This window comes from Tenrec ecaudatus, chromosome 2, assembly GCF_050624435.1.
Source record: "Tenrec ecaudatus isolate mTenEca1 chromosome 2, mTenEca1.hap1, whole genome shotgun sequence".
NCBI classification, from domain to species: domain Eukaryota; kingdom Metazoa; phylum Chordata; class Mammalia; order Afrosoricida; family Tenrecidae; genus Tenrec; species Tenrec ecaudatus.
The window spans coordinates 126449070-126473630 of NC_134531.1; the positions used below are offsets into that span (position 1 = coordinate 126449070).

At 36.5% G+C, this 24561-nt stretch overlaps 1 protein-coding gene across 1 annotated transcript in view; it reads left to right on the forward strand.

Moving 5' to 3' along the window:
* The window catches only part of SNX2 (sorting nexin 2), a 66626-nt gene that overhangs the window by 25897 nt on the left and 16168 nt on the right, over window positions 1–24561 (forward strand). Inside the window, exons 2-7 of the mRNA XM_075541438.1 lie at window positions 3893–4010; window positions 8792–8955; window positions 11160–11226; window positions 11374–11417; window positions 12258–12399; window positions 15848–15926. Of these exons, the coding sequence (XP_075397553.1) occupies window positions 3893–4010; window positions 8792–8955; window positions 11160–11226; window positions 11374–11417; window positions 12258–12399; window positions 15848–15926 (614 nt within the window). The remainder of the gene's footprint in view (window positions 1–3892; window positions 4011–8791; window positions 8956–11159; window positions 11227–11373; window positions 11418–12257; window positions 12400–15847; window positions 15927–24561) is intronic.

Below are 24561 nucleotides of genomic sequence, written 5' to 3' on the forward strand. Positions count from 1 at the left end.
TTTTTCTTCTCAAGTCTTATAAGCTTGAAGTTAAACAAGCGGCCACCTAGCAGAGAAGCAACAAAGCCCACATGGAAGAAGCACACCAGCCTGTGTGATCACAAGGTGTTGACAGGATCAGGTATCAAGCATTAGAAGAGCCAAAACAAACAATCGTATCAATGCGAACAAGGAGGGGTTGGAATGGAGAGCCAGGGCCAGTCTGTAGATAATGGACATCCCCTCACAGAAGGGTCACATGGAAGGGTGGATTCAGCCAGGGTGCAGTTGAGCACCAATGAAACGCACAACATGCCTCTAGTTCTTTAATGCTCTTCTGCCCACCCCATCCCCACCCCCGCCCCACTATCATGACTCTCGTACTGCCTCACAAATCCTGCTAGACTAGAGTATGTACATTGGTACAGATAAGAGTAGAAACTTTTATGATGACTCATTTGGTTTATTAAGTAAAATTCTATCCACCAAGTTATTTGAATACTGAGTAAAACAGCTTTACTGCTCAAACTGTGAAGCATTTCACCTGATATTAGAAAACTAGACTTTAGGAACTCTGGTGACACAGTTTGTGTTAGTCTGGGTACTTTAGAGAAACAAATTCGTGGAAACTCATGTATAAGAGAGAGTTTTATATAAAGGGTAAGTGCACATCAAGAAAATATCCCAACCCAGTTCTGCCTAAGCCCACAAGTTCAACATTAATCCATATGTCCGACACTAATCCACAAAGCCCTCCTCCATCTCACAAAGCACACCCTACGACGCTGACTGCAGGAGGAAAGCCGAATCAGTGAACATGTAAGCATCTTAGCGCTGCCAGGGGTCTCCACATGGCCGCTCCAGCACCCAGGGCTACATTGGGATAGGGCCATGCGGCTTCTCCTTGGGGATCTCTTGCAGAAAGTGAGCCTTGCCAGCTGAAGCAGAGAACTGGCTAAGACAGCTGCATGCTGGTGCAACCATCACAAAGCAAGAGAACTGAGAACTAGAAAGGCGAAGCTTACTAAGCCGTTTATCCTTCTGTCTTTCAATTAATCCCACTTGTGTTTATCGGCCAGGTAGGCACAATAAACTAACTACCTCACAGTTGTTAAGTAGTTAGCTGCAAACCAAAATGTCCGTGGTTTGACACTCTCCAGCCACTTCAATAGAGGAAAGATGGCAAATTCTCATAAAGATTGCATCTTGGGGCAGTTCTATCCTGTTCTAAAGGGTTATTATGAGTTGAAATGGACTGCACAGCAAAAGTTAATAAGTTGTTCTTGTTCTTATTAGGTTAACCATCAAGTTTGTTCTGACTCATAGAGACACTGTGTACAACAGAGCAAAACACTGCCCAGTTCTGAACCATCTCTAAGCTATTGTTTGAGCCCATTGATGCAGCCAGCCACTGTATCAGTCCATCTCTTCCAGGGTCTTCCTTTTTTTCACTGATCCTCTACTATTCGAAGCATGATGTCCTTTTCCAGTATTGGTTTCTCCTGATCGCATTTCTAAAGTGTATGAGATAAAATCTTTGCTTCTAAGGAGCATTCTGGTTGTCCTTCTTTCAAGACAGATTTGTTTGTTCTTCTGGAAATCCATACTTTCTGTATGTTTTTCCAATGCCATAATTCAAGCTCATCATTAAAAATTTATTCATAAAATACAATAATAATTTGTAAATTATCAAAGGTTCATGAGGGAGGGTGGGGGAAGGAAGAAATGAGCTGATACCAAGGTCTCAAGTAGAAAGAAAACTTTTTTTAATGATGATGGCAACAAATGGACAAATGTGCTTGACACAATGTATGTATGGATTGTGATAAGAGCTGTTTGAGCCCTCAATAAAATGATTTTTTAAAATCTTATTCACTATCCAGTTTTTTCACATGTATGTGAGACAATTGGAAATAGCTTGGTTTGAACAACACACACATCTGTCCACAGAGTGATCTATTTCTGCTTTAACACTTTAAAGTTAAAAAAGTTTGTGCAGTAGAGCTGCCCAATTTAATCATTTGATTTCATGGTTCCTGCTTCCTTGAGCGTTAAATGAAGATCCAAATATGTTGTCTGTTGTTTTGAAGATTTTTTCTTCTTCTTTACATTGAGGTGTAGTCCATACTGAAGTCCATGATTTTCATCAGCAAGTACTTGAAGTCCTCCTTGCTTTCAGTAACCATGGTTGTGTCACCTGCATATTGTTATTAATAACCCTACCTTCAGTCTTGGTGCTGTGGTCTTCATGTTGTTTTTATTAAGTGCCATCGAGTCAACTGACCTGTAGCGACCCTGTGCACAAGAGAACAAAACACCATACTGCCTGCGCCATGCTCAAAATTGTTTCTACGCCTGTGCCTATTGTTGTAGTCACTCAGTCCATCTCATCAAGGACCTTCCTCTTTTTCGCAATCCTTCCACTTTACCAAACACTGTGTCCTTGAGGGAATGGTCTTTCTTAACATTATGTCCAAAGTGTGTAAGATAGAAGTATTGCCATATTTGATTCTAAGGAGCCCTCTGACATTACATCTTCCGATACAGAGCTATTTGTCCTTTTAACAGTTCATGGTACTTTCAATATTTTTCCCCAGCACCACAATTGAAATACATCTATTGTTCTGTAGTCTTCCATATCCACTGGCCAACTTTCACGTGCATATGATGCAATGGAGAATGCCGTGGCTTGGGTCAGGTGCACTTTAGTCCTCAAAGTAATACCCTTGCCTTTCAGTACTCTAAAGAGGTCTTGTGCAACCAGCCTGTGCAATCATGAGATGTCATTGGGACCTGGTAACAGGCATCAGAAGACCCCAAACAAACAAATTGTTGAGAATGCGGTGGGGGTGGTGTTGTTGGAGCAGAGACCTAAAACTCATCTGTAGACAGTGGGACATCCCCTCACAGAAGGGTCACAGGGAAGGGATGAGTCAACCAGGGTGCAGTAAAGCACCCATGAAACACACTATTCCTCTGGTTCCTTGAGGCTTCCTCATCGCCCACTATCACGACCCCAGTACTGCCTTTCCCTGCGGGCTAGACCGGAACATGTGCACAGGTACAATAAGAGATAAGAACTCACAACACACAGAATCCAGGATCAGCAATACCAGAAGGGTAGGGGGAAGGTGGGGAGGGAACAGGAAGAAGGGGGAACCAATAGCAGTGATACACACACACACACACACACACACACACACACACACACGCGCCCTCTTCCACGGAGATGGACAACAGGAAAGTGGGTGAAGGGAGATGTTGGACAGTGTAAGACATGACAAAATGATAATTTATAATTTATCAAGGGGTTGTGTGTTTGGGGGGTTTGGGAGGGAGGAAAAAAAGAGTAACATACGACAGGCTCAATAGAAAGTAAATGATCTTTTAATTTAAAAAAAAGGTCTTGTGAGGCAGATCTACCTAATGCAGTAAGTCTTTTGATCTCTTGACTACTTTTCCCATGAGAATTGATTGTGAATCCAAGACAAAATCTTCAACAACTTTAACCTTTTTTCCATTTTTCATGATGTGTTTGTTACCTATTGGTCCATGATACTGTCGGTATTCTTCATCAGCATAACCCTACTTCACCCATGCAATGTTCCTCCTGTCATATTTAATTACTGCTTCTTCTATTTTCATAGTTTGTATAGATAAATAGCCTTCTAGGGACCCTGGTTGTATAGTGAATAGAAGTTGGCCTGCTATCTACAAGGTCACCAGTTCAAAACTGCCAGCCACTCCTTAGGGCAAAGACTGGCCTTTCTACTCCCACAGAAAGTTAGTTTTGGAAACTCACAGGGATAGTTCTACTCTGAGCTACAGGGCTGCTGTAAGTTGCCATCTCCTAGATGACTGCGTTTTTTGGTATAAGGACATAACCGCGATCTGTGACCTGTTTCTTTTTCAGTCAAGCCCGTCATCTCCAGAACCAGCTAGTCTTCCTGCAGAAGATATTAGTACAAATTCCAATGGCCCCAAACCCACAGAAGTTGTGTTGGATGATGACAGAGAAGATCTTTTTGCAGGTAATTATGAGTATCTTTGATTTTTTCTACTGATCAACTGTATAGTATGGATCCTGTTAGGAAAAAAAGAATTATTGGGAGCAACTTTGAAACTTTGTGCAAATATAAATCTTTTTGTTAAAAACTAAAATAGAGAATTAGCAACTGGATATCTCCTTGTGAAAAATATTGATTGTTAAGGAGCAGAACTCTGTGCTCCTTCTGATTTTAGGCCATTGGAAATAAATCACACATTATAATTTGATGATTTTTTTTTAGTACTTGGACTCAAAATAGAGTGGTTGTGGCATTCATTCTTTGAGATATGGCAACAGTTGTATTCTCTATATTACTGAACAAACAACAAAATAAAATTAAACTGTATTTAAGAATTACCTTAATTATATTCTGTATGTCTGTGAGATGTATTTGCTTTTAGTACAATGCTGCGTTTGTTCTATTTTGTACTTTGAGGTGAATAAATTCATGCTTGAGAAATTTATTTTGATAAGGGAGCAAGATTTGTTATCCATTCTAACCAAAAATATACACAGTCCCTGATTAGAAATGAGTTCCAATCCTAAATCTGTTTCCAAGTCAAATTTATATATTCGACTGAACAATTATTTTTGGTTTGTATCCAATTTAGTTACTTGTTTGTCTTAGTTTATTATTCTTTGCCTTTTATGCAAAAAAATTAAAGAAACCCTTCCAGACACTTTAAAATATTTTTAATATTACAGTAATAATAACAGTATTTTTAAATGTGTGATATACCACAGCAAGTGCCCTTATTTTTAAATAGGCTTTTTAGAGGTCAGTGTGTAATTATGAGTTACTGGTTTGTTCATCATTCAAGGACTGCCTGTATATATTAGACTATTCAAAATGATTAACTACTTCGAGACTAAAATCAAGAGGTAACTTAATTTTAATGTTAAGAAGCAAATACTTCCTAAGAATTAATTACCCCAAAAATAAAACAATACATTTTGTGTATTTATTTAATAGTTTAATTTACCTCAACTCGCTTTATAATGGTTCAATACTGAAATGGAATTTTTAAACAGTATTTCTGCATTTTTTTTGCACAAGTGTGCTAAAAGAGACACTTCTCCATCTCAATATTCCAGAGTAATTTTCTGATTTATTAATTCTATTTTTAAAATTGCCACCAGAAATAAATTAATAGATGTTATCATTAATGAAAATTAAAAGTATGATAACCAAGTACCTAAAATATTTCCTTTTTACTTTTCTTTTCTCTTCTTTTTTCTTTCTTTTTTTTTAAGTTACCTTACAACATACAGTCAAAGTTTCAGTTAAACCAACGTTGTAATATTCCTTTTTGTTTCCTCTTGTGGATATTTTTTTTTCCAGGCAATCCTTAAACATTCTTTCGTGGCATATGTGTTTTAATCTAAAAGATGACACAAGTTCTTTCTCTAAGCAGGTACCATCTAAAATTGTATGTATTCTCGTGGTATAGGACCATACATAGAAGTTCTGGATTATCCATTTTATGACAGATTTTTTACTGCACAGTCAGGTTTCCATAGAGATGAATATGCTGAAAGCTCCTGAAATCGGGGTGTGTGCATGTAAAGAAAATGGAGTGTGTTGCTGTGTGCATCGCATCATGAAATTAGCCAAGTGAAGAGCATATAATGACATTTACCTACTTAGCTTAATTAGAAAAATTTGTAGTCTAAATTTACCTAGAATTCTGTACTATTGCGATTGAAATGTCCATGTTAGTTGTGTGTGTGTGTGTGTGTGTGTGTGTGTGTGTGTGTGTGTGAAGAGTGAGAGATAAGACTAAAGCATCATGAACAGCTCTGTTTGCTTTGTTAACCTACAAGTGTAAGGATTTTTTTTAGTGCTTTATCTTTTACCTTAAACTCAGCTGCATTGCATAATAATTTTAGATGACTTACTCCAACATTTTTGTATAAATGAATTACTGCTTCATTTATATTTTATTTATAATGCATTTAAGCAGGTCTGTTATTTCTGCTTCTATGGTGATGAAAGCTATAGTCCAGTAATGAGAACATGTACTAGATTTAGTTTTCTTCCCCTGTATTAGAGGACAGATGTAGATACTGCATCCATGATCTAGCCATTGTGATTCTTCCTAATGTTATAAAGAGAACATACTATCTTGGTACACATGCTAATAATGTGTTTTGGGTAACATTCCAAGTGCTGCGGCAGAAGTGATACCAGAAAACGTACAAGTATTGACAATTATTTGCTTACTTAGACTGGTCACGAGATGTGGTTAATTTTAGCTGTGGAGTTACCCTCTTTGGTTATGTCCACTACTCTGTACATACTTGGGAACTTTCCTGAAGGAGTAGGGGAGAGTGAATGAATTGCCAATAACAAAATTGTTTTCTCCCAGTGTAACGAGCTTGTTTCACTTAAGCTGTTCAGCACGTGATGTCAATGGAAAGTTTCACAGTCTTTTGTTTAAAAATCCCCTGACATCTGCCATATAAATACAGTGCTAGACAGAACAAGCAAACAAACAAACAAATAAACACAATGTTATTTATTTGATCTTGACAGAATTAATTTCTGTTTATCCCCAAAATGTATTTTCCAAAGTAAAATTAACATAGTGTAGATAGGGCATTTTCCTGAACCGTTAAGATCTGCTTTAAATTAAGGCTTGTAATTTTAGTGTGCTGGTTTACCTAAGCAAAAGGATTGAAGTCTTGAGAAGAACGGAAGCAAACTTTATATGACAGAGCAGTCCGACAGGACAGAGAAGCTGCCCATAGGCATTCCTAGGCTGTCATGTAGATGGGACCAGGTGGCTGGTCTTTTTCTTCTGCAGAACTACCAGTGCATTAACACCGCCTACCTTGTGGTTGGCAGCCAGGAATTTAACCATTGTGCAACATATCAGAACCTACTTGCTGAAAAACCCATTGCCATCAAGTCCGTTCTTTGCATAGTGACTCTACAGGACAAAGTAGAAATGCCCCTGTGGATTTCCAAGACTTTACATTTGGGGAAGGAGAAAGTCTAGTCTTTTGTTCTTGGAGTAGATGGTAGGTTCAAACTGCCAATTATATGCCCTCTCATAACCCACTACCCCATAGGAATTAGAACCTAAACTGTTCATTTATTTTCTGTTCTCCCTTCCATATAAAATAAGATTGAAAAGGTAAAACTTTAGCCATACTGATACTTCATAAAGTTATTGAACCTCACAGTTTTGTCTGTGGGTCTGTTGCCAACAATGCTGCTTTTATATTTTCTTTAGAGTGCTTTGTTTGTTTGCTAGTTTGTTTCTGTTTATTATTTGTAAAGTACTCTCTTCTTGGCTTTGAAAAACTTTCTTTTTATTTTGTCATGTTGATTTCATTTTATTAAAAAAATAGATACCAACAATCTTAGTAGTCTGAAGTTGTATAGAAGCTTTTAGTTTTTATGGAGTCATCTATAGTCTGTTTTCAACACCTAGTGCCTTGTTTTGTTTCATATTTTCTGGTTTTATTATTTGAAAGATTTTTCTTATTTAAAAAATTTTAAAATATAAAACTATAAGGGAAATATGCTAAGTAAAGATTTTCATTAACAAGATGATCAGTTAAACGATGAAATGTTAACCCAATCGTCCTTATTTTAGGAAAAATGCTATTATTACTATGTAGTTATAAGTATTAAAATGACTCGCTGACTGCCACTATTGCCTTCCAAACTGTTAAGCATCTGGAAACCACTGGTTGACTTTATGCTTCCTTTAAAGGATTCCTGCTTCTTTTTCCTAGAACCATTTATAAAGGCCAGCAGAACAGCGATTTACATTATGATCGCTGGTTATAATTTCCACTTGCCTGGCTGAGGTTTGACTTCAACAGTTTCATTCTTATGGATTCCTCCACCATCCTATCCACATCTCCTCAGATCAGTTCAGTAAACGCTTCTTGATTTTTTTTCCAGCCTAAAGGATTATCTCCCATCCAAACAAATTATAATTTGTTTTGTAGTTCATATATCAACTAAATGTCTTACCTTGTAACATTCATTTCATGTAAGTCTTTTATTATTATTTAGCATTCCACATGATTATGCCTTATTTTCTCAACTAGATTATAAACTCCTTGAGGGAAGGTATGGTATTTTGTATTATTTTGTATTTCTCCTTTGCACTTACCACAAAGTTACATAGCTTGTAGACACGCAATATGTTGGTTTGGTTTGATTTTAAATATGTTTAATTTTGATTTTTCAAGTGAATGAAAGCATCATAAGTTAAAACCTAAAATACATTTGCTTTATGTTTTATGTGATAGTAATCTATTAAACTAATATGCAATACAATATTTAGTAACCTTTAGCAGTTGTCGCTTTAGATTACTAACTAACTCTGTGGAGTATCCGTAACAGATATTGCATTGGGACATTTGGACAGCTTTCTGACATAAAAGTTTTGTTCATCTGTCTAAAATTATCATAATATCATCTTGACTAAAAGATGCATAAGTTGCCACAAGTATAAGATGTATAACAAATCGACACACAAATGAGTGTGAAATTATCCACATTGTTGCTTTATTCTTAGTTTTATCCCTGTTCAGACATATGAATGATTAAGCTGGTTTTGTGAAATTCTTCTTAAAACTAACAGAGTCATTTTTTATTTTAAAGTTGCAGTGAACAAGTAAGGAAGATTCATAAAACTGCTTTGTAAGGGCTATTTTGTTTGTGGGCGGTATACCAAATATTTTTCATAATTCATTAACCGCTGCCAATGTCCCTAGCTAACTTGTTTAATTTATGTTTAGAAGCCACAGAAGAAGTTTCATTGGACAGCCCAGAAAGGGAACCTATCCTCTCTTCAGAACCTTCTCCTGCAATCACTCCTGTCACTCCCACGACTCTCATTGCACCCAGAATTGAATCAAAGAGTATGTCTGCGCCTGTGATCTTTGACAGATCCAGAGAGGAGGTATGCAACAGTGTTTTCACGCTCCGTACTCTTTAATTTCCTTCCGACATCCCTCCTAATTAAAGCCTTTCAGACAGTTGGAGGAGAGAATATGAAACTGACTTCTAGCTGTACTCCCCCCAGTCTTTAACCCAGTGACCTTGGGCACATCATTCCTTTTTAACGCCAGCAGTTTGTTGTTTTTGATCTTAAAATGATAATGTATACCTCTCAGGCTGTTTTTGACGGGCAAATAAGATAATGTATGAAAGTGCTCTGAAAACTGTTAATCACAGTAGAATGGTATTTGGAGTGACTTTATGTGTTAATATCATGTATTAAATACTGTTAATACATAATAGTTGTTATCTACTCTTTTTATTATGGTTGCCACTGCTGTTGAATCGAGTTCTGTAGGTCAGTGAGTCTTTACAAAAGCATCTGTTTCCCACAGAATGGTTAGGTTCAAACCACTGTCCTTTAGGTTAGCATGCTTAATCTGACCACTGTCCTTCAAGGCTCCACTTAGTAGAAGAAAATATATCATTTTAAAGCGCGTCATAGTGACCATGCTTAATTGTATGACTTGGTGCCATTAATTATATCTGCAGAGTTGCCATCATCACCAGTACTTATTTCCAGGCTTTTTCACCATCCCGTAAAGACACTGCACGTTAAGTACAAACTTCCCTACCCCCCACTTCTAGCCCCTGGTAGCCACCAGTCCGCTTTCTGCCTTTTTACGTTTGCCTATTCAACATATTGCGTATGAATGGGATCATACAATATTTGCATTTTGCGTGTGACTTAATTCACTCAGTGTAATGTTTTTAAGATCCATCCATGCTGCACCATGTGTCAGAATTGTATATGTTTAAGGCATTTATCTAGATACAGAGGATTAAAATAACTGTGGTTTTAAAAACTAAAACTAAAACAAGGGATAATCAGGGAATATGTTTTTTTTGGGAAAAGAGCCAGGCACAAAGAATGCTTAACTCATTTGAATTCTAAAGACAAATAAAATTAATGTACAGTGTTAGACGTCAGCATAAAACTCCGTTTAGTGCTCAGCTACTAACCAGAAAATGATTTAAACCTTCTAGCCATCTGTGAGAAAAAAAGACAACTCCCACTAAGGGGACGACATAGGACACCCTATGGGGCAGTTTTGTTTTGTCCCATAGGTTTTGTTTTGCTCTATGTGGGAATTAATTCTAGGCAACACGTAGCAAAAGAGTCACGAGCGTGGTTATTTTGGCAGGGTTGTGGCTGGAGTAGATGCAGAATGAGAGAACTTTCCGGGGAATGATGGGGTCTGTTTCTTGACAAAGGTTCTGGCTACAGATGTGTTCACTCTGTGACAATTTGTTGAACTGACTTAACACTTTCCTGTATGCATGGGACAGTTCAAGTAAGATTTTCTTTTTAAAATGTGTGTAAGAGGGAGCCCATTTTAAAAAATGGACTATGGCTAGGAAAATTTACTTTCTGTAGGTTGTCTTAGACTATTAATATTCCTTTAAAAACTTAGAATACTTAATAATCTCTGTTTTTCCCTTGGGAAGACCAAAGCTCTCTTACAGGGCTATCGTTTAGAATATTTACTTAAACATGAGAGTCCTGTACAGTCTCACGGGGTTTTATTTTTTCCCATTTACTGTTTGTTTCAGTGACCTCTGAATGTAGTAATTGACTTGAAAGAGAAAAGGTTGCTTTAAGTATTATACATAAATATACAAAGACTGAAAGGCATCACAAAAGTGCTCCATCTAGAGAGAGAATTTATAAGATTTGGATATTACATGTAATCTAGAGGCGATTTAAAGCGTAGAGGAGGGTATGTGTACATTGCCTGCTGAATGGTAACATTTTTTAAAAATTAAAAAGTTATTTCAATAATCTCAATCTGGAAATTTATTATATGGAATTTAAAAATCTATGATGTTAATTAAAAAATCTAAAACCTTTCCTCTATATCTGAGGGATTTTAAGAACACACGATTCTCTATTACTTCTACAACTATATTTTTTCCTACTGTGTGTGCTTTTTTACACAAACAGAATATAAGAAAACTTTTACTATTTTTCAGAATGGAATGCAATTGCTTTTAACTGTGATAGTGGCCCTCATAATAAAGGGTAGAAATTTTTGTTAGTATTATGTAACTATAACATGATTAGATTATTTTCTTCAACACCGAAATAATAATAACCTCTTCTAGATTGAAGAAGAGTCCAATGGAGATCTTTTTGATATAGAAATTGGAGTATCAGATCCAGAGAAAGTTGGTAAGTTGATATTTGCATATTTTTATAGGTGTATTTTTTTATCACTGATTTGGTTGTGTTACTTTCCCACATGTATCGTTATAGCATTAAAATGTACCTTTTATTTTTAAGCTTGTGATTTGTAATACCATCTGACTTTTCTTTCAGGGGACGGCATGAATGCTTACATGGCATATAGAGTAACAACAAAGGTGAGCCTGACTTGGCCTGTGCTTTTCAGGATCTGTAGAAGGTAGAACTGCAGCATGTATCATGGACAGCCTCATTAAGAAGGTTGACCTCCATCCTAAGCATCATAGGAAGCCATGAGAGACTTCAATAAGACTAGCACAGTGAGATTTTTGTTTTAGAATGATTTTTCTGTCTCAGTATGAATTGTGAGGGTCAAAACAGAGGTCAGGATTTCCAGTTCGAAGACCACTGCAGTGATTAAAAGCTTTTAAACGTTGAAAGAGAGAGGGAGAGAGAGTGTGTGTGCAATGGCTGTAAGAAGTCAGAGATGGTTCTGGAGCTCACTGAGATAAATGACTTCCTGAGTTATTTATACGATCTTAGGTGTTGTAGGTAATTTAGAGGTGATATAAAGCATAGATGAAGAGATGCATGGGATACATATACAAACACTGCTTCATTTGCTATAACAGAGTGGAGCATTGGCAGAATTTTTATTCCACTAGGGTCCTAACACCAATCCCCTATGGAGACCTAGTAGCAGCTGTCTAGGATGAAAGCTTAGAAAATAATCTCAGCCAGAGAGAAATATCTAAGACTCATTACCATAAAGTTATATAGTATGTGATGAGATGAGTGGAGGATAGAAAAAAGCAAAAGCAAATGTTTTATGTCCTCTTGAATTTCTGTTGCTTTTTTAAAAAAAAGACGAACAAAAATCTATGCCTATTATGAGAATTGGATACCATTTTATGCAGCTACTTTGTAGACTTTTGCAAAGTAATGTATGTTCACAGTTATGTATGAAATTAACGTAAGTTGCTTAATAATAAAAAATTGAATTTCCTCTTCATTCACAGACTTCCCTTTCTATGTTCAGTAAAAGTGAATTTTCAGTGAAAAGAAGATTCAGTGACTTTCTTGGTTTGCATAGCAAATTAGCAAGCAAGTATTTACATGTCGGTTACATTGTGCCACCAGCCCCAGAAAAGAGTATAGTAGGTAAGCATGAAGCTAAAAAAAAGGTTATCTTACTGTTACTCTGATCACCATCATAGTACATAATCAAGTCCAAGAGAAATACAGATTTGAAGTATTCCATTTATGGCAATCATCCATTAGTTGAAGAACATACAGCTAATAGTTATATTTTGATGTGCTGCTACCATAGATTCAATTTTTACTCAAAGCAACCTTATGGGACAGAGTAGAACTGCTCCTTGGGGTTTCTAAGATTAATCTTTATGGGCAAAAACGGCTACTGGTGGGTTTGAACCATCAACCATGCACTTAGCAGCCCATTACTTAACCCACTATGCCACGAGGGTTTCTTGTATATAATAAGACTCAAACCTTACTGCCATAGAGTCAGTGCTGATGGTTTCAAACTGCTCACCCCGCGTATCGCAGCCCAACACATAACCACTACACCAGCAGGGCACCTCATATAATATAGTGGTATTAAATATTAGATCAGAATTTGCCAGGTTAAAAATCAGAAACCCTCACCTTTTCAGGTCATTAAAGTACTACCTTCTGAGTCATGCTTATTGTGGGCTATCAAGTCAATTCCCACTCATAGTAACTCTATAGGACAAGTTTCCCAGGCTGTCATCTTTATAGGCCCAAATCATCAGGTCTTCTCTTAACATGGACCTGCCTGGTTGGTTCAGACTTCCAGCTTTCCATTATCAACCAATTGCTTAACTCTTGTCCGACCAGGGTGCCTCAGTCATTCTAAAGAAACAAAAGCAAAATTCAGTGCCATCAAATCAGTTCTGACCTAGCAGCCCTAGGTAGGGCTTCTGAGACTACATCTTTATGGGAACAGATAGCCTCATCTTTTTTTCAAGTAGTTGCTGGTAGATTTGAACCTTCCTAATAACAGACCAAGACTTACCAGCAGTACAACTAGGGCTCATACATTATATAAATAGTGCATTTCAATTTAAAGTAGAAGAAACTAAATCCTAAATGCATTCTTCTGTATTACTGATTCTGGTAGCCTTCAGAGGGAAATAAGAGACTGTGACACATGGGACCCTGAGACTATGGCCCTTAGTCACCCCTCAGGTCTGGAAATAGTTCACTTCCATGGGTCAGTTTCCAGCCAAACAATATGTCTCTATAGGGGAACAGTATGGGAGGTATGTACAACTTAGAATAATCAGCCAGTTGAGTTCAACCCAAGAACAACCTTCAAAAGGATGGGGAAAGAAAGGAATGGGGGGATTGGGGATCAATGATGTTGCATTATGAGAATCGCACGTGTATGGATTGTTCATTGACAAACTAATATGTTCTGCCAGGCTTCACCTAACACAAAGTTTTTAAAAGGAGAGATAATGACACAGTCACATTCATATTATCCACAAACTGTGGCAAATTAAGTTATAGCAATTAATGATCGTTGTCCTTATTTAATAGGTAGTAAAATAGGTAGTCAAGGTTATGGAACACGTTCCAAGTAGGCTAGCCAGGCTGCTTTGAATGCAGGCTATCCTATTCCACTGTTATTACCACTGTTCTATTTTCCCTCCTAGTTCCGATATGATTATTTTAGTATGATTATTTACATTTATTTTTTCTCGTGAAACAGAGAGCTTTCCAATCTTTGAAAATAACTAAATCAATATTGTAAAATTGTCTGCCAATGTTCTTTTAAATTCAATTAAATTATTTCAAAAAGTGTTTATTTATCACTTCATTCCAGAAAAAAGATTTTAGGCAAGTTGAAAATGCATAAAATATAGAAGTAAATATGTGTGCATGTATAAATAACCTTAGCAAGAAGAGTATTTGTGATCAGAATAGTACAGTGAAGTTCCAAGTAATGAAGTTCCTCAAAATATGTGCCATAGAATCTTGAGCACATACAGATGAGTAATACATTGGTGCCTGAACCCCTTGATCACCACTCAAGCACAGCAACAAGAGCTTAGGAATTACATTTTGTTCTTAAAATTCTTAAAGAGGATGTATTTTGGTGAAGGTACTCTACGTACTTTAAGCAAGGAACATACTGTACAAAGTGCTATGCGCACAGAGAGTAAAATAGGTAACAGTTTGCACACACATTGTTCCGTGAAATTGGTTGCATTCTTCGTGTTGATTGTATCAGCATTCTTACTATTTCTGCTGTCATTGTTCCATTCCCATTAACTTAGTCTCATTGCTAACCACATCTTCTCTTCTATACTCTAGTAACAGTTGTCCATTTGGTCTGATAGAGAGTTGTTTGTTATTTTAAAAGAATGTAATACTCAAAGGTGACAGTCTTTACTTTTTGTCCTATCCTATTTGAATATGCTTCTTACCATTTTTTAAAACAGAAATGAGTACATTTCTGCAAAGTTTTTTAATGTCAGTCCTATTTAATGACTTGGTGATTTTCACCTTGCTAGGAAGCTGCTTTCCACTAAAGAAAGAAGACTCTTTAGAAGCACATCGCTGTTGCCACTTTTTTGGGGGGGGCTTTTGTGACAGCGTTGTTCCATGTGAACCATTAGAACTGAGCAACAACAGTTGAAAACATGTAAAAGTTAACTGGTTAGGGTAAGTTGGGTATTTTTCCATAATGGCTGCCTCCAGGAAGTAGCATGTGTCGAAGACCCTTGATGTCAATGAAAGCAAAGCAGGAAAGAGGTATACACTGAGAGATTATTTCAGCAAAGTAAACTATGTTGAAAAATTAGCATCTCACTTCTAATAGTGTAATCAGAGGATATAATTTTAGATGGCTGGTCTTTCCTTTTCAAACCTACTCCCAATAGAATTATATTAACCAAAATATTAATTGATGTAACATTCATTAAAGGATTTTAATAATACTAAATCGAGTCTGATTGGATACTAAAAGCATGTTTTTAGAATCAGCAGCAAGGAAAACATTTAGCAAATTCATGCAATATACTAGTTTTCTGGTCCCCAAAGTTAAGAAACACTCGAATTTAATTGCTCATAAGAAATGAAAATGTTGCTTGAACTTGAAGTCACTGATTTGAAGTTCTATGCATATTGCAATGCAAGCACATTTTAATTTACCAAGCCTGATACACATAAGAATTGGTTAAGTACTTGTTAACCAAAAGCTTAGTAATGAAAGATAAAAGGTTCTGCTTCTACCCGGTTTCAGCAAGTTCTTCTCTGTCCTAGAGGGCTGCTACGAGTTGGAATCAACTCAAGGGTAGCAGTCTTGGATTTTGTCTTAAACATTTACATAAGTGAACAACTTTATGGGTTCACTCAATAATTTGCCAAATTGATACTTTAAGAAAGTATCCTGAGATTTAATCCCATTCAAAGTTATATTTTTAAGTGAGATAATAACTCAAATTCTAGTATTTGTTCTTGTCGAGCTTAAATTTAACCTTAAAGTCATGCTGAAACAAAATGAAAAAGATGCTTTCACAATATTATAAATGATGGGACATATTTACATTTTTCAAAGGCATGACCAAGGTCAAAGTGGGTAAAGAAGATTCATCATCCACTGAATTTGTGGAAAAACGAAGAGCAGCTCTTGAAAGGTAATTCTGGACAATATATTTATTAAGCTTATGTTTTTAATTTCAGTAGTATAAATATAATTATACAATATAATAAATTTTAATTGTTACTTATTTTCAAGTACAGTTGTTGACCTATACTAAAAATACCCTTGAAAACCTAATAAGAAATTTGCTGCTTTCACCAGTAACCTACTGTATACTTGTTCTCTTTTTTATAAGTTTCATTAATTGCTTCTACCAAAACAACAACTATTTTGATGTCACATGGTATAGGCAAGAATAAAGGATCATAAACTACAATGGGGCTTCAAAATATCCGTGGAAAAATGGAATTAAAAGATAATGGGATATTTCCATGAATATTTTGAAACCCCTCGTATTTAGTAATAGAGTTACCACATTCTACCTGAAGTTAGCAGAGAAGTAAGAAGCAGCCGATGGACAGCAGGAAACTGTGAATGCTGTGAATAGGGAAAGTGCTGATAAAAATACTTAGATGGAAGAAACCAGTACTAACGAGTTGCTATTAAGTCCCTCCTAATGCTTATGAAATTGTGCTGAGTGCTGTGCATGAATTACAGCTCATCTAAATTCTCTACTTTGAATGTTATTAGAGTGGATATCATCCAATGTGACTTTTCCCCTTGTTTATCCATAATTCGTTTTGGTCAGCATATACCAAGTATAGCTGTTGCTTCAGTTGAGTAGCTATATGCTGAAATGCTGATGCATATGTTTTACTTTGCTTCGAGTAGTTGACTTTACCCTTTTCCTATTATCTTTGAAGGCTTGTCTTCCTTGTGGCAGACTAGAACGGAAATGGATGAGAGGAATTCCATTTCCAAAATCTTAACATTTACTTCTTCCTCAAGTTAAAATTTTGAGAAAACAAAATTTGAAAATATTGTAAAGCTCAACTTTTTGAACATAGGTTATTCATACATTGGGAATCTGTACTTAAAAGATTATATAATTTCACAAGTGTTTTGTTGTGTTACAATAGGTGGTTGAAGTGGGTAGCACAGGTTTCAGTAGGTGGTATATATAAGGGTAAATCAAAAAGCATTGCTACAAAACCATTGTTAGGTGTCGTTGAGTTAGTCCCAACTTATAGTGACCCCAAGGACAAGAGAATGAAACCTTGTTTGGTGCTGGGTAATCCTCACAATCGCTGCAGCTACTTCGTATGTCTCCTTGAGGATCTTCATTTTAAATGCTGATCCTCTCAATTTACTAAACATGATACCCTTTTCCAAGACTATTCTCTCCTGGTAACATACATGCCCAAAGTACAGGAGACCAAGTCCTGCTGTCCTTGTTTCTTAGGAGCTTTCTGGCTATACTTTCTCCAAAACAGACTTGGTTTTTCTTCTGAGAGTCAGTCATGGTACTTTCAGCATGCTTTAACAGCAGCATAATTCAAGTGCTCAGTTCTTCTGTGATCTTCTGTCACGTGTATATGAGGCAACTGATAATGCTATGGGTTGGTTCAGGCGCACCTTTGTGACATCTTTGAAATTTAACTTTTTTTCCCCCAAATGTAACATTTTGAAGAGGTCCTGCGCATCAAGTTGGCCTGATTCAGTACATAATTTGATTTAATTGCTGTTTCTACTTGTGTTGATTGTAGGACCCAGTAAAATGAGATCCTTGACAGCTACAATCTTTTCTCCATTTATTAAGCAAAAATGTCAAAATGAGAAACTATTATTTTTCAACATATTCTCCATCTAGGTTTATATTTCAAAAGGTTCTGTTTCCATCTCTGCATTCTTCTGTTTATACCACGTCAAAGGGGCAGTTTAGCATCCTCATGGGATTTAAATCATGCTCCTTTTTTAATATTCCTTGAATTTGAGGAACAAAAGGAGGTCTGAGGAGTCAAGATGAATCTTTAGGGTGGGTAAGGTAAGGTTTCCAGTGAAATTCTCATAGAACAGCTCTTGCTATTCTCAAAGAATGGAGGTATGTTGGCATGATGGGAAAAATCCCTCTGCACAACTTGCTTGTTTCTTATCAATTCAGCTCTCAGTTTTCTTAAAACTTCTTCATAATAAGTCCCTGTAACTGTCTGTGTAAGTGAAAGTTGACTAGAAAGAGCAATTGTATTTTGAGAAAACATCCCAGCCCAGTCCGTATCAAGTCCGTAAGTCCGATATTACCTCCATATGTCTGATACTGCTCCATAAATTCTTCAGACTCACACAGTACATGCAATGATGCCGAATGCAGGAAGATCACAGGCCAGCGGGTCTAAAGTCTTGTGGATCCAGTGCTGGTGGAAGCATTCTCAGCACTGGCTGCTCTAGCTCTCTGGGTATGCCTCTCAACAGGAAGTGAAGCAGAGAGAGAGAGAGAGAGAGTAGTCTGCCTCCAAAGAGCCATTTATCTTGGTTGTACCTCCAAATGGGGTCTTCAAGCTGTGACCTGATTGACAAGCTAAACTCCACCCCTTCACTCTTAATACCCTGTAGTTGACACGAAATTGTATAACTGCCACACTGGCCTTTGTCCTTTGACAAAATCTATCAAGATGGCCCCTTTGAAGTCCTAGAAAAGTGGTCATAACCTTAGGAGCTGACCTCTCTGTCTAGAATTGAACTGGCTCGGTAGATCCCCTCAGAAGCACTGTTTTGTTTGGAATTTTTTTGAAGACCCCTTAATGAGGTTAAGGCAAGTATATTACTGAGAGGACTTGTCTGTGGCCATCCTTCAGAACAGAAATATGTAGTTTGAGCGTATTTTGCTGGGAAGAAGCCTGCGTGTTTGACCCGGAACTCTAACAGCAATGCTTTTTGACTTACCGTCACCTGTCTCTGAGGTAGAAATCATTTTAAAGTCTATTAAGATAGCTAATTTCTGTAGATTGCCATCTAAAGTGTTTGCAGTTTTAAACATGTCACAGGATGGTCAATTTTGAACAATTTGCAGTTAAAAAGTTAGAGAAATCCAAAATTAGAGAAGATTTGAGATGGAATTATGATTGTGAGAATCAGCAATTATTAAAGAAGAAAATTTTAATTGAATCAAAAGAAGTTTTAGTTAGGCATGAGAATTGTGTTGTTGAGAGAGGTCATAGGCAATATTTTTAAGAATAAAGATAAATAATGCTCTCCATTGATGTCTTTTTTTAAAATAGTTTTATTGGGGGGTTCATACAACTCTTATCACAATCCATACATATATCAATTGTATAAAGCACATTTGTACATTCATTACCCTCATCATTCTCAAAACATTTGCGCTCCACATAAACCCCTGGAATCAGCTCCTCATTTTCCCCCCTCCTTCCCCACTCCCTCCTCCCGCATGAACCCTTGATAATTTAGAAATTGTTATTTTGTCACATCTTTGCTCTACATTGATTTCATGTGCGCTTTCCTGAAAGTGGTAACGACTCTGAGAGATCTTTTAAGTGTTATTTTTCTATGAGTCAGTTTCAACTATTTCACGTGGCATGCTTGATAAGCAACATAATGAAGATTTATTGTGCCAAGGGCATACAACGTGATTCTACAGTCACCTTCTAAATGAACAGCACTTGATAGTGCTAGCCGCACCTTTATGCAGTGGGAAACACTGACGATAGCTTCAAGGAAGTACTGAAACTTGAGTGGTGTGCAAAGACAGTTTCTTTGAAGATAAACATGTGTATTAAATGTCACCAGTGGATTTAGCAGTGGTGAAAAAAAGAGGGAACGTTAGTTGAGTTTTGCTTTAAGAAATATGACTAAAGAAAGTTCAAGGGGGCTTCCAAAAGTTAGGGGAAAATGGAATGAAACAAAATTGAATTTTACCACGAACTCTTTGATGGCCCCTTGTATAGATGTTCGGTTTGACTGTAGAGGAGCTGGAACTATTTTTGTAGTTTGGCTCTAATCTAATTGTATCTCAGCTTATTTTGCTGTGTTCTCTTGTGCCTTTGTGTACATGTATAAAACTTAAAAAAACAAACTTGCTACTATCACATTGATTCTGACTCATAGTGACCTTATAGAACAGAGTAGAATTGCTCCTGTATGGATTTCTGAGGCTATAAATCTTTATGGGACCAGAAAACCTCATCTTTCTCCTGGAAAGAGACTGGTTAGGTTTGAAACCCCAACATTGTGGTTAGCATCTCAACTTATAACCCACTATGCCAGAGCTCATCTTCCTTAACCTTAATCTTACAGTGCATTTCAACATTTCTGAAAAGTTTAACATTGGTTCAGTCATACATGTAGGGCACCTAGTCTTGTCAGTTGTGGTCAGTCAGAAAGAGTTTCTGTTTTATTTATCATTATTATTGTAATCATTTACATAACCATTTATTTGTTCAGCTTTGAGAATCCAGATGACTATCTTGAAAGGAAAGGTTAAACATCTGATATTAAAACTGAGGGAGAGAAAGGGAGTGGTTGAGTACCTAAGTACCTCTCCTGTGCCACTCAGTGGAGCACGCAGAGACTACTCTGGAGTACCCCTAAGATCACTTGCTTGAGGTTTTTTAGAGTACTTCACATTGTACATTCATGTTGAGGTTATTTTACCTGTGAGGATACACTTCTATAAAGATAAGGTGAGAGATTTGGTCTAGCACAATTACACAGTGCTCAGGAATTCAAGATATCGAATCAATTTTCAGTTCAAGTATACACTCCACTATACACTATCTCTGTGACCCACGGCATATTACTTAACTTCAATGCATTCTTCCTTTAACTAAAAATGTTAAGTGTATCAGTTAAGATTATATTCATTTCAAGCACCTAAAAGCCCAATAGATGAGGCCTATAAATAGTTAATGTAGATAAATTAACCGGCTCTTTAATCTTAAGACATTGGAGTTAGACACCTAGTCAGGATTGTGGAATTACCAGGAAATCATACTCTGTCTGATATCTACAATATATTATTTCTCACCTCTGGCTTTCTTAATTCAGGTGCCTTAATTAATGGTAGTAGCCTCTCTAGCAGCTTCGTAGTAACTAGTTGGGCAGTTTTAAATCATCAACCACAACTCAGACGAAAGATGAGGCTTTCTAGTCCCGTAAAAAATTAACCGCCTGGAAACCCACAGGGACAATACTACCCTGTCCTGTAGGGTCCCAAGTTGGAATTGACTCAGTGGTAGTGAGAACCTTCTAAGTGGCCTTCCTTCTTTGCTCTGATTTTGACATAATAGCCAGAGTGGTCCTTGTAAAACATAAGTCAGGTCATGCCTATCACTTTGCACTTCACTCAGAACAAATGCCAAGACCTTACATGAATTATATCCACCTCTGTTAGTAATTTGATCTCATATTGACCTTTTGATCTCATTGACCATATTGATCCTCTTAGACCAGCGGTTCTCAACCTGTGGGTTGCGACCCCTTTGGGGCTTAGACGACCCTTTCCCAGGGGTCGCCCGATTCATAACAGTAGCAAAATTACATTTATGAAGTAGCAATAAGAATAATTTTCTGGTTCAGGGTGTCACCACAACATGAGGATCTGTATTAAAGGGTCATGGCATTAGGAGGCCTGAGAACCACTGCCTTAGACCTTCTCCTCAAACATCCCAGGCACGCTCCTTCCTGGATTAATAACTGTTTCCTTTGTCTAGAACGCTTTCTTCTCAGGTTTCTGCATGGCCAGCTCTCATCCTTCTTTCAAGCTCAAATAACATCTTTTGAGTAATGCCAATTCTTACTTTGGCTTCACTCAACTCAGGGTGCTGACACTTTTCCAGCATGCGAGTTACTTATAAAACGATCAAGTCAAAATGACCTACAACTACAAAAATACAAAACATATATTTATTACATTTATTCATAGTGCACTGAGAATTCTTTATTTGTACATGTATGTTTATGTACATTGCATAACCGCATGAGTTCATATTGTACAACACAACACAATGAACTGTGTACATTTTTTGTCATTACCTGAGTTTACTCTGATGACTTGCACTGAATGGAATGAGCCAGGGATGCATCATCTGGACAATAGCTGCTGACAGCCAGCCTCAAGCACATTCCGAATGATCATCAGTTGTGGTGGAACGGGACTTGGACTTGATGATCTTTCTGTGGGAAAAGGCTGACTCACATCAATAAGTAGAGCACAATAATACAGTCACGGAGGTAGCACATTTTCTCATGTTTGGATACTTTCTCTCTGCGAGTAAGTTCCAGAACTGTCCATGCGCTCTGGACTTCAGCTGAGTGTCAGCTTGTCGTGTCAAAATGTTCCATTGCCAGTAGCCACACCTCATACATTCCCCCCCGCCCCCCGCTTTTTGACACCTCATACATTTGAGCCCATTTTTCTTACTATTTATTCTATTCTTTTCCACAGCCATTCTCACCTTGTCTTATACCATATAATTTATATCCCTATTATGTTCATAGCTTCTCATTTGTCTTCTCATACTAAAATACAAGCTCCAAAGGAACTGGAATCTTGGTTTTGTTGTTGTTTGAAGTACCAGAACCCTAGTAAGTGCTCAATAAACATTTGTAGAAAGAACAAATAAGTATCAAGGCCCCAGGCTCATCCTGCTATTCTGTTCTGTCTTTGTTAGCACATTTGTCAGAGTTTCAGGCAAGAAAACTATTTTTAACTTTGTTGCTCTCAAGGATTTTATATAACCTCTATTTTGTTGTATTGTAGGTAAGTAAATTGGAACTTGAAAGCCCTAAATGACTGACTTTATCAGTAACCTTTCTTTAGAGCAAAGCTGAAGAACAGCTATTGACCACACTTCTTATTGACTCTAATATAGTACTTTTTTCCATCAGTTCCGTTGTAATTTGTGTCTTCCTCTGATATTTCTATTTCACCCCTTACCTCTTTGTATTCTTCCTATATTCTTTTTTGTTCAGTATCTTTCTATGTAACTGCAGCCCTCTCAGATCTTAATTCTGAATTGGTATATATGTACTCATTATTATAAAATCCATAATACTGGATAAATGTAATTCCTTTTTTAAACATTGCCTTTTACTGCCGTGTAACTCTTAAGAAAACACTAAAGCATCATCTCTAAATTCCTGGGATACTAGTATATAGTGGTAGTATGAAAAGAGAAATCTATAGTCAATTATGTTTTGTCAACGTAGGGTTTAACAAGATTCAAACCAACTTTCTTTACTGTAGGACTTATTGCAATTATTAACATGCTGCTGTGCATTATGAACTTTGAAGAAAGGAATATGTATATAGTATATTTCGAATTCTTACATTTAGAACCAATACTTTTTCAGGAGGGTTGCATTAAGAGTCGTCCTCTAAAGAACTCACTTTGGAAAGCTGGTTTAAGCTGCAGGTGGTGTTTATTGTAAAAGACTGGGCTGATGCCTAAGGTTGAGTGCTGCCTTAGTGTTTCTTCCTTCCTGTCGATTTGACCAATGTCTGGATGCTTCCCATTTCCCAGCTCCTGTGTACACTGACAGGAAAACTAGTCAAGCAGTAGCAATCGAAACATCTCGGTAACTTCCCAAGTTATACTGGGAGAATTTCATTGTTAAAATTACAGATAAAATTTCTGTGGAGAAACACTAATATTTCTTATACTTAAAAGATTACTGATCTTGCTACATCTCTTTTATGGCTTTGATAATATAGGCAGCAATTTTTGGTAATTGCTGTGAAAACATATAAAACACATATTTGTCAAGTTAATGTTTTTCAGGGGTATACTTTTGTGATATTCTTCATCATGCTATGTAACCACCACCATAACAAATATTTTTTAACAAAATGTAGAACATGTTACACATACTTATAAAATGATCAACTTCTATTATCATGGGTTATTGATTTAAAGTGATGGTGAAATTATTTTATGTAACTATATGAAAAACAAGGTATCTTTTAAGCATAATGGTCATTTTGACTAGTTTATATAGAATTTTGACTTTTGAAAATGATTATCACTCTTTTTCATAAACTTTATTGATTTTAGACATCTCTAGCATACTTATTGTTTGGGCATATGTCTTACCTTATTAAAAGTTAGAGGAAATTAACTGATCTATTTTAGAAACAAAGTTTTATTAACTGATAAAAATAATTTAATTGACGTATTACTGCATATCATCATCAGTGCAAGAAAAGAGCATTTCTTACACTGGGATTAGATAAATAGCCAAGAATCATTTAAGAAATAACCTTTTTTCTTTTAATGGAAACATGACATAATTTATTACTGGATGACAGAATGTAAGCTTTTCTGGCAAAGTGACTAAAATTAGGTGAATAAATGATTCAATGGTGGCATTTTGCTTTACTTTTTCATCTGTAATTTATATGGTACATTATTTTGGTATGGAAGACACTGATAAAAGATAAAAATATTGAAGGATATTTGGTTCTTTTCAAATAAAGGCCAAAGTTGATGGTGCTTATTTAAATCTGCTAACCCAGCAAGTTTATTCTTCCTTGTAATAATCAGAATACAAACCACTAGAACGTTTAGTGGTCTGTATCTTAGGACTGTGAAGTAATCATTGGAAACACAGTAATTCCACTCAAAGATAAAAGTTCATTTTCCTTTTTACTGCTTTAATACTTTACAGTAAGAACTTTTTTAAACCACTCACTATCCCCTTACCCCCACCATTTATATATATATATGTGTGTGTGTGTGTGTGTGTGTGTATCTATAGCTATATCTATCTATCTA